The sequence below is a fragment of the Falco cherrug genome, chromosome 12, assembly GCF_023634085.1.
Source record: "Falco cherrug isolate bFalChe1 chromosome 12, bFalChe1.pri, whole genome shotgun sequence".
Taxonomy (NCBI): domain Eukaryota; kingdom Metazoa; phylum Chordata; class Aves; order Falconiformes; family Falconidae; genus Falco; species Falco cherrug.
The window spans coordinates 7,235,369-7,251,547 of NC_073708.1; the positions used below are offsets into that span (position 1 = coordinate 7,235,369).

The window sequence follows — 16,179 nt, forward strand, 5'->3', positions numbered from 1 at the left end:
GCCACGCCGCCACAGCGTGGGCTGCAGCTGGAGGGGATGGGAGGACCCTGCCCCGGCTTTTGCCGCTGTGGCTAGGGATGCAGGCAGCCGGCACACAGCCCCAGCAGCCCACGCTGCCCCGGGCCAAGATGCAGCCGCACGAATCCCTGATGAGCTTCCTGGCGCCGATGTCCTTTGCCAGCCGTCGAAGGCGAATTTCAGTGCCGCCAAAAAACCCGGTGGTGTGCGCAGCCCTCTGCAATTATTATTTGTACCACAAGCTGCTTCCTGCCCCAAGCTGCTTTTATCTCGCATTGTCTTCCTTTCCAGGTGGGGCTGCGGGCTCCCCGCTGCTCGGCCTCTGGGGCTGCCTTCGCCGCCGGCTTGCCGGCCGTGCCGCTGGCTGCAGCTCGCTGGCTGAGAGGCCACCTTTGTCTGCCAGCCCGTCCGCCCTCCTCCTCCTGCCAGAGCTATTTCGGGAAACAGCAGTTGAGCTGGAGGATTGTTAATTGTTCCTCAACCCCCTTCCAGCCTGGTTAGATCACATGCAGAGATTAGAGTGCCCCCGTCACACCCTCTTCTTCCACCTCCTTCTCCTGTATCCCCCCTGACCTGCAGGGATGGGGGGCAATGTCCTTTGTGGGGGCAGATGGACGGACATGAGGATGTCCCACTGTCTGGGATGTCAGCCCCACCGAAGCGATGGCTCCCACGCCGTGCCAGCTGTGGGTATCACCAAGACGCTCTGCTCAGAGGGCAACCCCGGCAGGTCGCCCACCGCCGGCTCAGCTCTGGGCGCAGGCAGGAGCCCAGGGCAGGCAGGAGCCCAGGGCAGGCAGGCAGGCAGACAACAAAGCCACCCCAGGCGCTGACCTCAGAAGCTGCCATGTGACTGCCTCAAACTTACTAAAGCATGACATCAGCCTGGGAGGGAAAGGCAGGGCTGCCACCAAAATACTGCCTGGCTTAAACGGGCTGCCGGGACAGCCTCTGCCTGCACTGCTGCCCTTCCTCTCCCTCCTGCCTTCCTCTTGCATGCCTCCCCCCCCCAAGCAGACCACTACCCCATCTCTTTTCAAAGAGCATGAAGTGCAGGCAGGGGCTGGACAGATGTGATAGCAGGGCTTTGGTGCCCTGGGAACAACACGTGCCGGTGGTTGTTTCTGACACCAGGCATGGTGTTGGTGGGCGAAACCAGTGGTACCAAGTCCTCTGGTGGTGTGCACCTCTGCTCTTCCCTGCTGGCTCTGAGCACTAGTAGGGATGACGGACCGCTTGGTACCCATCCCCATCCTGCTTGTCCCTGGCCAGGGCAGGGGAGATGCTGCTGGCCCACTAGCTCCTAGGCAGGGTAGGTAGCCAAAATGCGGTGACCGGGGAGAAATGGTGCCTCATGCCATTGGGGTGAGGTGGTGAGCGGCAGAACAGGTTGGTCCACTAGGATCCAGGCATCTTTACTCAGCAGAGCTGTATGTTCTCCACCCACATTCAACATTTTGCAGCTGGTGGAGTGGCTTTGCACCACTGCTCTTCACCTGCATCAGAGCTGGGAATATACCCAGCTGAGATGTATCAAACCTTTGTCCTTCTAACTAGGGTCACCTCTGCTGGGGATGCAGGTGCCTGGATCCCGCTGTAAGAGTCGGTCCACTGAGTGGATGGTGACACCTGCAAACAGCAGTCCCAGAGCAATACGCCTGGTGATGCACAAGCCATTTTGCAGGGGCACAACTGAATGCAGTGCCACGGAGAGGGCACCGGTGGTGGGCAGACATGCCGGCTGCGGGCGAGGAGGCATGACTGCAGTCCCAAACATCTGAGCTGAGCCCAGACCTGCCCTGGCTGGTTAGACTGACCCGAGGGCTTAGGCCAGGGTGTTGCCAGCCCTCCAAGGTGCGGGGAGCAGGTTCGGCAGGTCTGGAAACCCTCGGTTCCCACCACCGGGGCTCGCGTCCCTCCAGCCTCCCACGCCGGGTGTGGAGGGGACAGCCTCGCTCTCTGCAGCTGGGAGAGGCTCGCCCCGGCATGGGCAGGGGGAATGCTGGGACCGGCAGTTTTGGCCGGTGTTTTGGCCTTGTGGTTGAGCATGCTCTGGTCTAGTCATTTGAGATGGAGTGTGGCAGGTTTGTGCAACAGGAGGTGGGCATTTTGAGATGTCAGCCCCCAGGTGGACCTGCCATTGTGTTCAACATCAGGGGAGTGGCATTTGAGGTTTTCCAGCTGCATTCGAGCAGGAGGGAAATATGCATTTGGTCTGAGTGTAGAGGTTCTTTGCGGGGAAAGGCTCTTCCTCTGTCAGCTATGCCTTGATGTGGCTGATTCTTCACCTGGCTTTTGTTACTGCTGTGACCAGCTACCCCCTTGTCCTTCCAGCAAGCCAGGACATGGTGGCAGACCCTGTCAATAAAGCGTCACGACAGGCTGTGGCTCTCCCTTTGGGGGGTCTGCAGACTGGTCCCTTGAGAAAAAAACGGATGGAAGCGAGTTGCTGTGTATCAGCCGAGAATGATACTCCAGGGCAGCACATTGAACTTCCTTAATTTTGGTCCCTTTCACTTCTTCCTTCCTTGCAGATGGTGGTTGCTCCTCGGTGGGAGGAGGAGTGTCCCCACTCCAAGCCCTGAAACGCCCCTCGAGCTTTCTCGGAGGCTTCCCTGGTGCCTGGATCTGTGTCTGGGGGTGATGGGTTGTCCCCTGCAGCCCCAGCCACCAGGCTGGCCCTGCAGCTGGCTTTCACAGCTATGGCAGAGCCAGGTAGCAGTTCCCAAACAAAGTGCTCCAGGCTGCTACGGTCTCCATCAGTCCTGGAGATGCTGGTGGCCTGTTGTCCTCCTCCATCCTCCCTTGTAGCCCTTCCTTCCCCCGTTGTGGACATTCCTCTTCTATCCAGAGCTTTCTGAAGGCTTCACTGCCAGACCCCTGGAGCAGATCTCCACCTGGCAGCTGCGCAGGGATGGCTTCCTGCTCCACGCCAGGCCAGATTTTCCTTGAAGTACTCAAAGGTACGCTTCCTCCTCCAGCCAACACCACCAGTTCCTTCTGTGACACAACACGATGTCAGAGACCGGTGCTGAAATTGGGGGAAACATTTCTAACCTGCACAAAACTGGGGTTGCTCTCGGTTTTTGGTGGTTTTAATTTTTGTTTTCCTCCCAGAAATGCTTTAACTGCTTTGGCCAAAATTCCCACTGTTTCCTTCCGGCCTGATCGAGCCAATGTGGGGTGCAGTGAAGCTGGGGTGCTGCAAAATCTTGGGTGCTGTTGCAGCCCTGCCTGCTGTCCTCTGCTCTCTGCCGGGAGGTGGGGCCCACGCGCAGCCTTTGCCGGCGTCGCCGCTTTAAGAGCCACCGCCGCGGGGCGAGCTTTCGAACCCGCTCCCCTGCCTCGCCATTGGCCGGCGCGGGCGCGCGGGGGCCAGGCGGCGGTTGGAGCGGCCGGCGGGGCGCCCTGATTGGTCGGGGCGGGGGCGGTATAAAAAGTGGCCGGGCGCGTGGGCTCGCCTCAGTCGGCGGCGCGAAGAAGCGGCGTGCGGAGGCGGGAGGTGCGGCACGGCTCGGCACGGCTCGGCTTCCCCCGCGGCCCGGCGCCCCCATGGAGTTCAAGCTGGAGGCGCACCGCATCGTCAGCATCTCGCTGGGCAAGATCTACAGCGCTCGGGGCCAGCGCGGCGGCCTCAAGCTGCACAAGAACCTCCTGGTGTCGCTGGTGCTGCGCAGCGCCCGACAGGTCTACCTGAGCGAGCCGGGCTGCCCGCCCGAGCCGCCCCCCGCCGCCTGCGGGCCCCCAGAGGAGGAGTCGCCGCTGCCCCGTGCCGCCGCCTGGCCGGCCGGCGAGCCGTCGCCCCCGCAGGACGAGGCGGCTAGGGGCGGCCCGCGGCTGCCCGGCGCGGACTGCGAGGGCCCCCGGCCGCGGCGCTGTTGCTGCGGCTGCTGCTGCGAGGCGAACCGCGCGGTCTGCGCTGCCGCGCCGCCCCCGCCGCCCCACTGCCCCCGGAAGCGCAGCGCCGGCGAGCGGGGCCAGCCGGGCTCCCCGGTGAAGAAACCCCGCCGCGAGGCGGAGGAGCCGCCGCCCCCGCCGCCGGGCGAGCAGGAGGACATGGAGACGGGCAACGTGGCCAGCCTCATCAGCATCTTCGGCTCCAGCTTTTCGGGACTGCTCAGCAAGGAGCCCAAGGGCCGGCGGCGGGCGCCCCTGGACGGCGGCGAGGCGGCGACGAGCACGACGCCCGCCGAGGCGGCGGCGGAGCCGGGACAGATCTGCTGCGACGAGCCGGTGCTGCGGACCCTCAACCCCTGGAGCACGGCCATCGTGGCCTTCTGACGCGCCGGCCGCGGGCGCAGAGACTCGCCCCCCACCCCCGCCGCGGGGAGGGGGCCCCGGCGGACAGCCGGACCGAGAGGTGATTCCCCCCCCCTTTCCTCCCGCCCCCCGGCCCGTCGGAGGAGGGCGCCCGCCGCAGCGGAGCGGGTGGGCAGCGCCGCGGGGCTCCGGCGCCCAGCCCCGCCGCACCGGCCGGGCGGGACCGCGGGGCAGCAGCAGCAGCACTTCCCCCTTCCCCGCCCGCACCCCGGGGCCCGCCCGCCGGCTCTCCGGTGCCCGGGGGAGGCTCCGCGGCTGCAGCCGGCAACCGGAGGCGCTCCCAGCGGGTCATGTTTTAAGCTTGGAAAGTATTAAGTTTATTAAATAAAGTTTCTATTTTGGAAAGGTTTAGGTCAGAACTATTACATGGTGCTTTTTAAAAGTGTTTATTGAGAGAGACGAAGTTTACAGACGCTCTGACGGAAGGTCCTTCAGCCTGTTTGTTAGGCTTGGTAACTCCCGGTCTTTGTTGTATAAAGGCTTGGGGCTCCCGTAGGGATTTTTGTACAGTGTTCTCCTTCAGTGATGTATCATGTTTTGTATAAAATGTAATTCTACGTGTACGACACGTATTAAATATTTTCAACTGTATAAGCCTAGTCCCTGTTTGCGCCCCCCCCGCCCTTGGCTCGGGGGGAGGAGGGCTGCGGGGAGCTGGGCAGGCAGCAGCCAGGGTGTGGTTGCTGCATGTCTGTGGCTGGATCCACCCTGCCTCGCCAGAGGCTCGGGGTGGGTTGGAGTCCAGCTCTTCTGGGAGCCGGGGAAGAAAGGGAACTTCTGTCAGGGCGACTGGAGGCTTTCCCGGGTGCTCTCATTGCAGCTGCAGCCTCTTCCCAGGGCTGGAGCTGATGCGGCGTTTGAGGTCTTGCTCAGAAAGTACCTAATGTACAGTCACTCGGTGGGTGGAAAGCAGTTGCTAAATCCCCGAAGAGCAGCTGTGTGCAGGCCGGCCCGTGCTGCGGAGGCCTGTGGCATGGCAGAGCCGAGGGCTGGCCTCCAGCTTTGCTCGGAGGGTTGGGGGCCTGTGCGCGGATCCCTCCCAGGCACAGGCTCTGCCTGCAGCCAGCTACTGCTCTGCCAGAAATTAAGTGCCTCCTGTTTGCTGTTACTTGCAGAATAGTTAAAATGATGAATATCAGGGCGCTTTTTTTTTTTGGCACTTTTTTTTGGTTTTCAATTATCAGTAAAACTATAAGTGGGTTAAAGTTCCTACTCTTAGGGGTGTGGAGAAAAGTTTGGCCTCCGCTTCACAGTGACTGTGGAGTGCCTCAAGGCATTGTAATTAGACTGAATTGTGGGGGAATTTTTTTTTTCCTGCTTCTTGCTGGGAGATGCACTAGAGGCTTCTCTGCTCCTAATTAATGAACTTTTCAACTGAGGATTGCATCTCTTGGGAGTAAAGAAAGATGTTTGTGTGCTGTGAAACACAGCCTGGGGTATCTGGCTGAACCTAGGGGGGGTGGCTCGAGTGGGAGAGCTGAGGAGTGGTGTGGGAGATGAGGGGTGACCAATGTGAAGCTTTCTGCTCTGTGCTTTCTCTGGCACAGCTGAAATCGGCATGTTGACTGTCCCTTACAGAGGGCGCTGGGCTTGCAGGCTGGGGTTTTTCACACCCGTGTTTGTGTGAGAACTGGAGGCGTTGGGCTCAGTCCTCCCGAAGTGCTGGGAAAGCAACAAGGGGAGGGCTTGTGATAGAAGAGATGCTGCCAGGTCTAGGGCAGCTTAGAGGGAGCTCTACTAGTCTGTGTACAAGTTGGTAGCTCCCTGTTATGTAAAAGCGAAAGTCCTACCATCTTAATTTTCTTGATGATTGCACTCAATGGTGACGACACACAATTTTAGCCTGATAGGCAACACCAAGGAAGTTGTGTGTGATGAGACATTTCTTTCCACTTGATAACCTTTGAGAGGTGATGAGAAGGGCCTGTCCCTGCTTCATTTATACACAAATGCTCTCCAGGAGAGCTCTGCAGTCCAATAGCATGGCTGTTGGGTGGGAGATGAAGTCACCTGGGGACCTCCCCAGTAAGAAGAGATCAGTGGGAGGAGGAGGGTGGCTGTGGAGGACTTTCCTCAGCTTTCCTGCTGCGTTGCGGAACGCCCTGCTCTGAGGGCACAGGTTGCTCTTGCGGGTCAGAAGCTGGGCTGGGGGATGGAAACGGCCTCCTGCTCCTGTTCCAGCCCTGCTTCCTTCCCGAGGCCACGGAGAGCAGGTTGTCTGCCAACAGCATCTCCATGGATGAAGTGGATGGTTTTGCTCTGGGCTTGCTGTCAACATCCCAGTGCTGAAATGGGATGGGGGCACTCCTGCTCTGGGCTGTCAGGGAGTGTCTCGGCACCGAAGTTTTCTAGGCACCCAACTGGTGGAAGAGCATCTGGTCTGGTTGGTTTGTGTGGTGTCCCCGTGCAGACAAGACCCAGCCTCCCTTTGGCAGAGATCACCAGCACCGCTCGTATCTGTTCTACCTTCCAGAGAGGAGTTGTGCAACAGCTTAATTGCCGTTGGCCTTTGAAAATACAGCAAAGACTACCCGTAGGTGCCAACGCAGCTCCCTCCGGCTGGTGTGACCTCTCCGCAGAGCTGTCTGACATGAGCAATTTCTCACTTAGCGGCTGGTGACCACGATGCCGTGTCCCTGAAAGACTTGGATCAGCTCCGTCAGCTGCCAGAGCCTTCTCTGCTGTGACAATGCATGCTTCGCTTGTTCCCATGGCTGTGTTTTGGTAACGTGTGGGGTTTGCTCTCTGGGATGTGTGTGTTCCTGGGGAACTTGCGGGCTGCTCCTGCTGAGGGGGCTGGAGAAGCTGAGGCAGTGTAGCTGCCAGTGAGCTTTGGCTCGTTACAGAGGGGTCTGCACTGCCACTGAATAACGAGTCTGAATCAAAGATGACCCATAATGACAACGCCGTGTTACTTTTGGAATCAACTTTCCTGCTCTTTATTTTGTTTTTTCCTCCCCCAGTGCCTTTTTCTATTCCTATAGTCACTTTTATCTAAACGGCGTCTGTTTTCCTTAATTCATCTGTTCTGTCGTGCTGCCTTGATCCCTGGACTTTCCCTTCTGCTCATGGCACGGCCCCTTGACTGCTGCAGATGTGGGGATGATGGGATGGGACAGCTGAGCAAGGAAGGGGGATGAGCTTGAGAGAAGGCTCATGACCCAAAGCCGGTGCCTGAGCCAAAGCTGATGGAGGGAAGAAAAGTGCATAAATAAGCTAGATAAAAATAAAAACTTCCATCACTTGGAAGAGAGGGTGACTCCTATGGAAACTACCTCATGGGGTCAAGGAGGATATGACTTAATGGTAAGATCCTCACCTTCCTATAATAGCAACGAGCTGCTGGAAGCGCTTGCTCAGGCTGCTGTCCTCCCCCCGGCTCAGACGAGATTCCCTGGGAGAGGTGGTGGGAGAATCCCTTAGCGCAGCCGGAGGGTGGGGTAGATGCTGGCGGAGGGGCAGAGGGAGCCAGGAGCGTGGCAGCAGGGATGCTGGGGAGGAGGGCAAGCAGCTGGCTTTCACTTTGCTCCTGCTGTAGTTGGCAAGGAGCAATCGCCAGTTGCAACTCTGGGCAGACGATCTGCGGCTCTCATCAGGGATACCTTTTGGAGAAAGGGAATGATTTCAAACCGGGCCTTGCCAATAAGGGAGTGTTCATGGCCTGAATCATCTCAGCCTTTAAAGGTAGGGATGGACATCTGGCTTGGGACAGGCACCAGCTGAGGCCGGCGGAGGCCCGTGGGGCTGGGGGGCAATGGGTAGCCAGGGGCTGGGGCTCGCAGGAGGCTCCGGATTTCACTCTGGATGCTCCTGCTCCCTCCTGGCCTGATGCGACCCGGCATTACCGGCCCATCCCTCCTCTCCTGGGGCAGGGGAGGAAGGCACTGCACACTCATTGCTGCAGCATCCTGTGTCAGCGCTCAGGAATCTGGCGAGCTGCTGGGAGGGAGGAGGGAGGCAGCCCAGCGCCATGGGGCTGTGCCTGCTGGGGCCTCTGCCCGCCCGGGGGGCTGGGGGGCACCGCACAGCCCTGGGGGGATGCTTTGCCAAGGCTAAACCCCAGGGCAGGGGTTTTGGGGGAAGGAGGGGTGCAGAAGCGCTATGGCACAGTACTTCTTGCTTAAATGATGGCTCAAAAAGGCTGATTAAGAGGCATGTCTGGATCCCCCCCGCCAGCCCTCGCCGCTGCAGGGCTTGCATCTGTCTCCAATGTACTGTGCTTGCCAGCGAGGCTCTGCCAGTATATATTTAGGGTGGGCAGCGGGAGCCCCTTCCCGGGTCCCCAGCAGGCTAGGGAATGCTTGCAGGGAAGCGGGGGCTCATCCTCGCTGACTCTCCCCGGGCTGGGCTGGGCTCGGTGTTTGCCTGGGCAGGGGGCTTCCAGCCCAGGGGGAGAAGGAAGGCTGCGATGCTTGCTGGCAGGGCTGAGCCCGCTGGCGAGGGTTGCAGAAAACCCTGGGGCTTCTTCCAAGGAGCATCCAAGCGCCTTTGTGAGGCTGGGGCAGGGCTGGGAGAGGGGTTGGCACTGAAAGGGGATGGCTGGCAGGGGGGAGAAGCTGACTGGACGGTGCCCTGGAGCTGCCTTGGCATAGGGGAAGCCCAACCGAGGAGAGCTATTCCGGGCCAGCACAGGTCCCAGAGGCAGGGTCAGGGCCAGGCAAGCACCGGAACGTGATGACAAACACAAACAACTGCATTCTCCTGGTCTTCTGGTTGTGATTTCTGCTGCCGACATGCAAACCCTGCAGGGCCCCCCCTCCCCTCCTCCTCCCCAGCTGGTCGAGGGCTGGCCTGGCCGCAGTAATGAAATGCAGAGCTGCTTGGGAGAGCAGGGGGGAAAAAGGTTCTGTTTGAGGTTTTGTGCCTCTGGTTTCCTCTGGCCCTCTCTCCCAGCGGGGTGATTTATTGGTGATGGAGCTTGGGGAGAGGGGGAGGGAAGGGCTTAGAGCTGCAGGCGAACAGTCATCATGTATTTCCCAAGCACTCACGCGAGGCAGAGGGGAAAACAGGATGGGAGGAAGGTAAACTGCCTGGGCAGGGGCTGTAGAGCATCATTTAGTGGAGCTGAGCTCTCCTGAGCTTGTCCTGGTTGCTCTGAGGTGCCATTGAACACTTTGCATGCCAAAGTCCTGGCTTTGTGGTGGGTGTGCTCTCCTTCCATCCTGATTTCCCCACCATCCCTCCATCCCGGCTTCCCTGCCTGATGGACAGCGGGGTGCCGAGACCTTTTGGCCCGGTCCAGCCTGCAGGGCTTGCTTCTCCGGTGCAGCCAAGGGAGACGGTTCATCTTTTTTCCCTTTCCTGCAGCTGCAGCCGAGGAAGCCAGCCAGGCCTTTCCCAGGCTTGTGGAGAAGTGGAGGTACCAGGTGCCACTGACATGTTTTTGGGCACCTGCGTGGCTGGAGGCACTGCCAGGCTGTGACCTGCCTGGCTGTGGATGCATTTGCTGCCTGCAGCTACCCTGGCTCAGCCCAGCCTTTCCCTTAAGCCAGGCTTTAGGTTCTGCCGTGTTCCTCTGGCACTGCCAGCAGCATGTGCTCCCTCCCGTGCAGGATGCTCTGGTGTGCTGTGCTCCCTCCCGTGTGGGATGCTCCGGTGTGCCATGTTCCCTCCTGTGCGGGATGCTCCAATGTGCCGCCGTGGTGCAGGGTGACCTCCTGCCCGGGAGGAACAGGCAGGGCTGCCTGTTTTTCACGCTTGCTGCTCTGGTTGGGAACATGTGTGGTTTCCTAGGGGGAAGGTCGTCTCCTCCTCCTCCTCCTCCTCCTCCTCCTCCTCGCCTCCACTGACAGCATCTGACCTCAGCTGTTGTCCCTGGTGGTGCAGGGGATTAATCTGAGCCTCGGGACAGGTTGAGGCATGTCCAAGGCGGAGGAGAGCTTCATGCGTACAGACACAGAGGAAGGAACAAAAACAATTCCCAGGGAAATATTTTCCTGCTGCTTTTCCTGGCAGCCAGCAGGGCGGGAGGAAAAGACCTCACTATAAATTGCTTGCAGGAGGCTTGAGCCCCGGATCTGCCTTCCCTTGGCTTCCAGCACCCCATGAAGCTCAGGCCCACATGGTGAAACCCACGAAGGGTGCTCGCCCCCCCCGCATGCTGCTCAGCCTCCCCGGGCTCTGCTCAGCCAAGGCATCGCCTCGACACCCGCCGCCTGCCGAGCTCCAGGGTCTGCCGGTGGACTCTGCCCTTTGCCTGCTCCGGCTTCAACCACCCTCCTCCTCCTCCTGCCACTGTTTGCTTTGGCAAGCCCCGGGGTTCAATCCGCCAGCAAAACCCTGTGGCCCCGGGTCAGGCGGAGCAGGAGGGGAAGCTGGAGGCGTGAGGCAGGGAGGGCATCTGTGGGGAAAGGGGAACAGGGAGGGAAATGGGGAAGTAGGTGGCTGGTGGGGCGGATGGGACACGCTGGCCCTGCTGTGAAGGGCAGGAACGACACGGTTCACTCGGAAATCTGGAGGGTGGGCTGGGAAAGGCAGGAAAGGGGAGCAAGGGCAGGAAGGAGGGAGCATGTCCAGAGTGGGGTGCGGGGGGGGGAGTACCAATACCGCACTGGGTTTGGTCTGTGGGGGTCCCCTCGCCCCTGGGCTGGGGGTTTGGCATGCCGTGGTGCCCTGCTCCCCTCTGGGACCAAACAGAAGGACGCGGGCAGCAGTGACTCTCCCTGTGCCATCCCTCACAGAGCTGGGGTCCCAGCCAGAGCATGGCTGGAGCATCACTAGAAAAGAAGAGGAAGAAGCGGCTGTTTCCACAGCAGGAGCCAAAGAAATCCCTGCTGGCCGCATCCCGTTCAGTTCCCCGCGTTTAATCTCACAAATCCAGGCACCAAGCAGCACAGGTAGGTGGTTGCCAGCACGTGCCATCCTTCATCCCAGGTCCCTCCATGCTGTGGTGTGCCGGGGCTGGTGGGCCCATGGTGCAATGGAAGTGGCAAGCCAGGAGCCAGGGCAGGAGGCAGGTGTTATGTCTCCATGGCAATGGGCTGCTACTTTTCAAGATGGGAGGAATTATGTGGGTTTTTTTCACATGGCATTGGCCCAGAGCAGCATTTTACGGTAGCTGGCGTGCAGTATCAGCAAGCAGCCACAGTCCTGTGGTGATGGGGGACATGTGAGGGGCAATGGGCCACCCTCAGCTTTCTGGGGTGAGAGTAAAACCCCCAGACCCCAATCTCACCCCCGATCCGGGGCTGAGTGCATCAGCAGCCCCTGGGGAGGGCAGAGCTGGCTCGGGCAGCTGGCTGTGGCCAGGGAACATCTGAGCCCCTGGGCCCTTGGCATGGCGGAGGGGCTGGGGGGGGTCGCATCTGCATCCGGAGGAAGGCACAGCTCCCGTGGAAAGGCAGGAGGGACGGAAGGATGGACAGGGGAGGGAACCTGTGGCTTTTCTTCCCTCCTCGGTGGTGCTGTGGAGCCAGCCGGGGAGAGTTGCAAAATGCTGGCTGGTGTTTTCAAGCTGGGGTTTGCCCTGTGCAGGGCTGGCGGGGCTGTGCTCCCAGTCCCAGTGCTGGCACTGGTGAGGGCTGGTGGCAGCACCCATCAAACAGCCCGTGCCATTTGCTTAATTGCTGTGGCTCTGCCCTGTGGCATCTGTATTAATGGAAAGCAAATGTCAGAGGGATGTAAACACCGGCAGAAGGGAGTTGCGTAAAAGCCTCACTGGATCTTCATGGAATCGTTCTGCCATCCTTTCTTGGAGCATGGCTCTGTTTTTAAAGGGTAGCACTGGTGAGCCTGTTGCAGCATGTATCTCTCCCTGCCTTATCCTTGCTGAGGTTTTCCAGGGAGAATTGATGCATTTTGTGTTAGAGCCAATTTGCAAGGAGGTGGCCAGGACCACGCACTCCTCCCACTCGACCTTGTCCCCCTTTGGCCCGGGCAGTGCCTTGCATGCTGGGCTCACCAAAATTCCCTCCCTGGAAAGGGCAACTGAGTGAGTGTTTGCCTTCAGCTCAGGAGAGTGTGACGTGATGTCCCTGGTCAGTGGCCAGGCGGGGAGGGACTGGCCGTGGTGGCATGGGGCTGACGGGTGTTTGGAGAGCACCAGGACACACTTTCCTGGGGGGGTCATATCTGAGCAGGAGGGAGGGCTGTTAAAAATAAACAGGCTGACAAGTGGCAGGAGGAAGGAGCCACTTCTTGTGTCCCCACAGCCCTCCTGGTGAGCTGAGCACGGAGCTGGGCTTTGATCCCAACCCTGCTGTGGTGGCGAGGTCAGCTCTGTCCCAGGTCACCCCAGTGCCTCACACCCCCAGTCACAGCCCGCTCCTTCCCTCCTGGCTCGCAGTCGGCAGTCCCAGCAGTGGAGGATGTGTGCTGGAGAAATGTCACCTTCACAGGCTGGCAGAAAAAAAAAGGGGGGAAAACTTACTGTTCTCAAGGTACCTCCTGGCTTTTCCTGGCACAGACTTGGAGAGCACTGGAGATTCCATGGCACAACCCAGTGCTGTCCCAGTGCCTGGGACCCTCCAGCCACACTGGCTGGGTGGGGACACTGTGCTTTCCCACACCCCGTTGGGACACAGCGGTCCCCTTCTGGATGGCATTGGCGAGGGGCACCGTGTGGGCTGCCAGCAGAGGACCAGCAAATATCAGCGCAGTCCATCCTGCAGAACAGGCACATGCTGCCGGTGGTGACGAGGTGTCAGGTGACGGAGAGGTTTGGGTCCCCCCATGCCACCACCACCAGCTGGGAAGCTAGTGGCAGGGCAGCTTGACTCCCTGGGGGACCTGAGCTGGGAGCTGGCACCGTTTTGTGCCCATAGCAGCATGATACCCCTGTCTCTGGAGCTGCGGAGGTCCTGGTGCCACAGCCAGGCAGAGCTGGCCGTGTCCTGTCCTTGCAGAGCTTTCTGGGTGGGGAGAAGGTCCGGAGTGCCGGGAGGAGGTGGGGAGGTGGCTGTGTGCTCGGCCGTGGCTCGCTCCGGTGCTCTTTTCGGAGCGCAGCCCGGGGGGGAAGCAGCCAGCGCACAAAAGCAGCCGCCGTGTCCTCCCTGCAGCAACCTGCCTGCCCGGCTGTGCGTCGCTTCTTGTTAGATCAGCAGCATAGGAAGCTGGAAGTGACCTTGAGAGATAGCGTGCCACTCCGGCTCTCCGGCAAGCCTGGAGATTGCCTGGTGAGGGACGCATCAGGCTTGCCCTCGCAGGACTCAAACCCCATGAGATTAAGGGGCTGCTCTACCCCAAACCCCACTGTTTTGGGGACCTGCTCCTGGGAGGTCTCCAGTTAAGGTGGTGCTACCCAAAACCAGCCGCATCAATGCTTCTGTTCGGATAAAGGGTTTTTTGTGTCTGTGAGGGCTGGTGAGAGGACTCACGCAGGGTGGGCAGGTGAGGTGCAGCGAGCTGCTGTCGTTTACTGGAGCTGGTGGCCTGCAACCTATACTATGATTCATGTCTCCTGCTTAAGACCAGCGCAAGCGCGCATGGAAATCAGGGTGAAGTCGTTTTGGTTGTGCCAGAGCAGAAGATTCATCCTCCTCTCTCCTGCTCCTCCTCTGCCCTGTGAGTTCCCACGGTGGCAGCCCAACAGGCACTTATCTCCAGGGATGCCCATGTGGGAACCACAGCACTGCCCGTCCATCATCAGATTGTGCTTCAAAGCCCTCGGCTCTGGTGGGAGGGATTGTGGGTGACAGCCCTGTGCCTCCTGAAACACGGTGACCAGCAGCTTGTCTCACAGGTGTGTTAGTGCCAAAGGCTGCATCTGTGCTTTGGGGCCAGGTTTGGTGCCAGAGTCCCCCAGGAAAGCTGCGCTCAGCCCCTACCCCAGCCATGGCCAGCACCCTGGGGTGCAGCTCAGGATAGAGAGGCTTTAGGAAGATATTTCCAATGCTGTCACTAACATAGGAATATTACCTTGGAGTATAACCCTTGGTGACTGTGTCCGGCTGCTGCCTTGCTAAGCCCTTGGTGAGAAGATTGGGGAAAACACCAGACGGAACTGGAAGCAGGTTGTAAATGGAGCTCTTCGTTTCCTTGTACAGCAAAGCCCTCTCGTGGAGGTCGGCAGTAGCTTGCCAGAGAAAAGCCGGCTGCTGCCGTGTGCTGCTTCTTCCCAGGGAGACGCAACCCTCTCTCCGGGACACCGTCCCCTGGGGTCCCACCAGCAGTGGTTAGCAGGGCTGTCCCATGGCCCCAGCCTGAGAGAGCCTGGGACAGACCTGGATGTACCACTGCACCCCTGAAGCGCCTGTCTGCACGTCAGCTTTGCATGTCTGTGTTTCAGTTCTCAGGTTTTTCAAGGGAGCTGCTGAACCTGCTCTCCTGGCTCTGTTTGGCGATGCTCGGCAGCCGGCGGGGTGGCCCTGTCCTTCAATGTGTGCCTGAGACCATGGGAATGGTGGTGACGTTGGCTTTCCATATGGGCCACTGCTTTTAAGGACGCCGCAAGACATCTTCAGTCTGTAGCATCTGTTACTGGGCTCTGTGACCCTGGGGTGCTGTGGTGGGACAGTGTGTGCTCGCTCCGGGGCTGGCGCTGCCTGGGTCTGCTCCAAACCCCACGAACGTTGCCACAGTCTTAGCACGGGTAGTTTCCTGGGACCGACAGCGGATGGTGTCAACCTCTGCAGGCTGGCTTTTAGCAGGTGCTTTGGTCACAGCTCCCCTTTTGAGAGGGGACAGGACAGCAGTAGAGACTGCCTGGTCGTGGGGTGGCCTGATGTAACAGAGGCTCAGAGACGAACCCAAGCAAAGGTACTGCATAAACCCAAGCAAAACTCTAACCTTGCTGGGGCAGACATGCTTGCTGGAAGAGGGGAAGACAGCAGGATGAGTCCCTGCCTTGCAGCAACCTCCTCTGCCTTCCTACAGGCAGGAACGCCGTCGGCAACTACATTCCTTCTGGAGGTGCAGGGCTCCTTAAGAGGGTGGCCACAGTGCAGGGACAGGGGTGGTGAGTGACTCTGTGGTACCCTGCATGCCCTGGCAGGGCCCCTGCCCTGTCCCCTGAGCCGTCCCTATCCCAAGGTGACACCTCACTTACTGCAGTGTACCTCAGTTCACCTGGAAGCTTCACAATTACTAGTGGCATTTGTCCCCTGGGCTGCCCACGCCAGGTGTGAGCAATGCCATACCCCTCAGCGCCTTGGCTCCTTCCCCCAGCCTGGGTCACCTGCTGTAAGGAAGCTCTTTTCCCCCACGCATATAACCTGTTTGGCTCTTCAAATCCAGCAGAGACAAACCAGTGCTTCACCTGCAAAGCTGGCTGGCTGATGGCAGGGTCCTAAATGGTTTCACCTGGGCTTTCCACCCACCCCCTATACTATATTCAAGCTCAGCCTAGGGGGCTTGGCTCCTTGCTGGGTTGTCTGGGGGGATGCTGGGCTGTCCTGCTCATCTGAGGGTCCCCCTTGGCCCTGCCTGGTGCTGGGAGGCAGGGAACGTGGTCAGACTGAAACAGCATCTACTGCCCTGCTTACAGCTGAGGATGAGGCATTGAGGTAAGGTTTGATCCTGCAGAGTTTAGGGGTATGGGTTGGTGGGTTCTGTGCTGAGCCCTGGGGGTCTTTCCCATGTGCTGTGGTCCTGCAGTTGCTGTGTAGCGTGTGTGTGGCACTGATGGTAGAGCAGCATCCTTTGCCTGGCTATATATAGCATTTCAGTGCCTGGAACAGCAAACAAGTACCTCTAAGGGATTATTTGCATTTTATTTTGAGGCACCATTTAATGGTCACCTTGCACATACCACTCCTTTGTGAGTCCCCAAGTCCTGGTTTAATTCTAGTCCCAGTAATTGCATTCTCCTGCCATCAAAAGCCTCCCTCTGCCACAGCAGCCCCTGCCCCAAGTGAGGGGGGTATTTGTCACCCAGGAACCCCTCTGGTGCTGCTGGCAGCAGCT

General features: G+C 59.5%; 1 protein-coding gene across 1 annotated transcript; it reads left to right on the top strand.

The window, feature by feature from the left end:
* The first annotated feature begins 3,450 nt into the window (after positions 1 to 3,450).
* Positions 3,451 to 4,932, top strand: IER5 (immediate early response 5). The gene has a single exon (XM_055725084.1). It carries the CDS (start codon positions 3,571 to 3,573, stop codon positions 4,297 to 4,299), a length of 729 nt encoding a protein of 242 aa, XP_055581059.1. The 5' UTR covers positions 3,451 to 3,570; the 3' UTR covers positions 4,300 to 4,932.
* Positions 4,933 to 16,179: the final 11,247 nt, after the last annotated feature.

Excerpts from the sequence above, each read along its gene's own strand:
- IER5 (XM_055725084.1), top strand. The coding sequence starts at position 3,571 with ATGGAGTTCAAGCTGGAGGCGCACCGCATCGTCAGCATCTCGCTGGGC.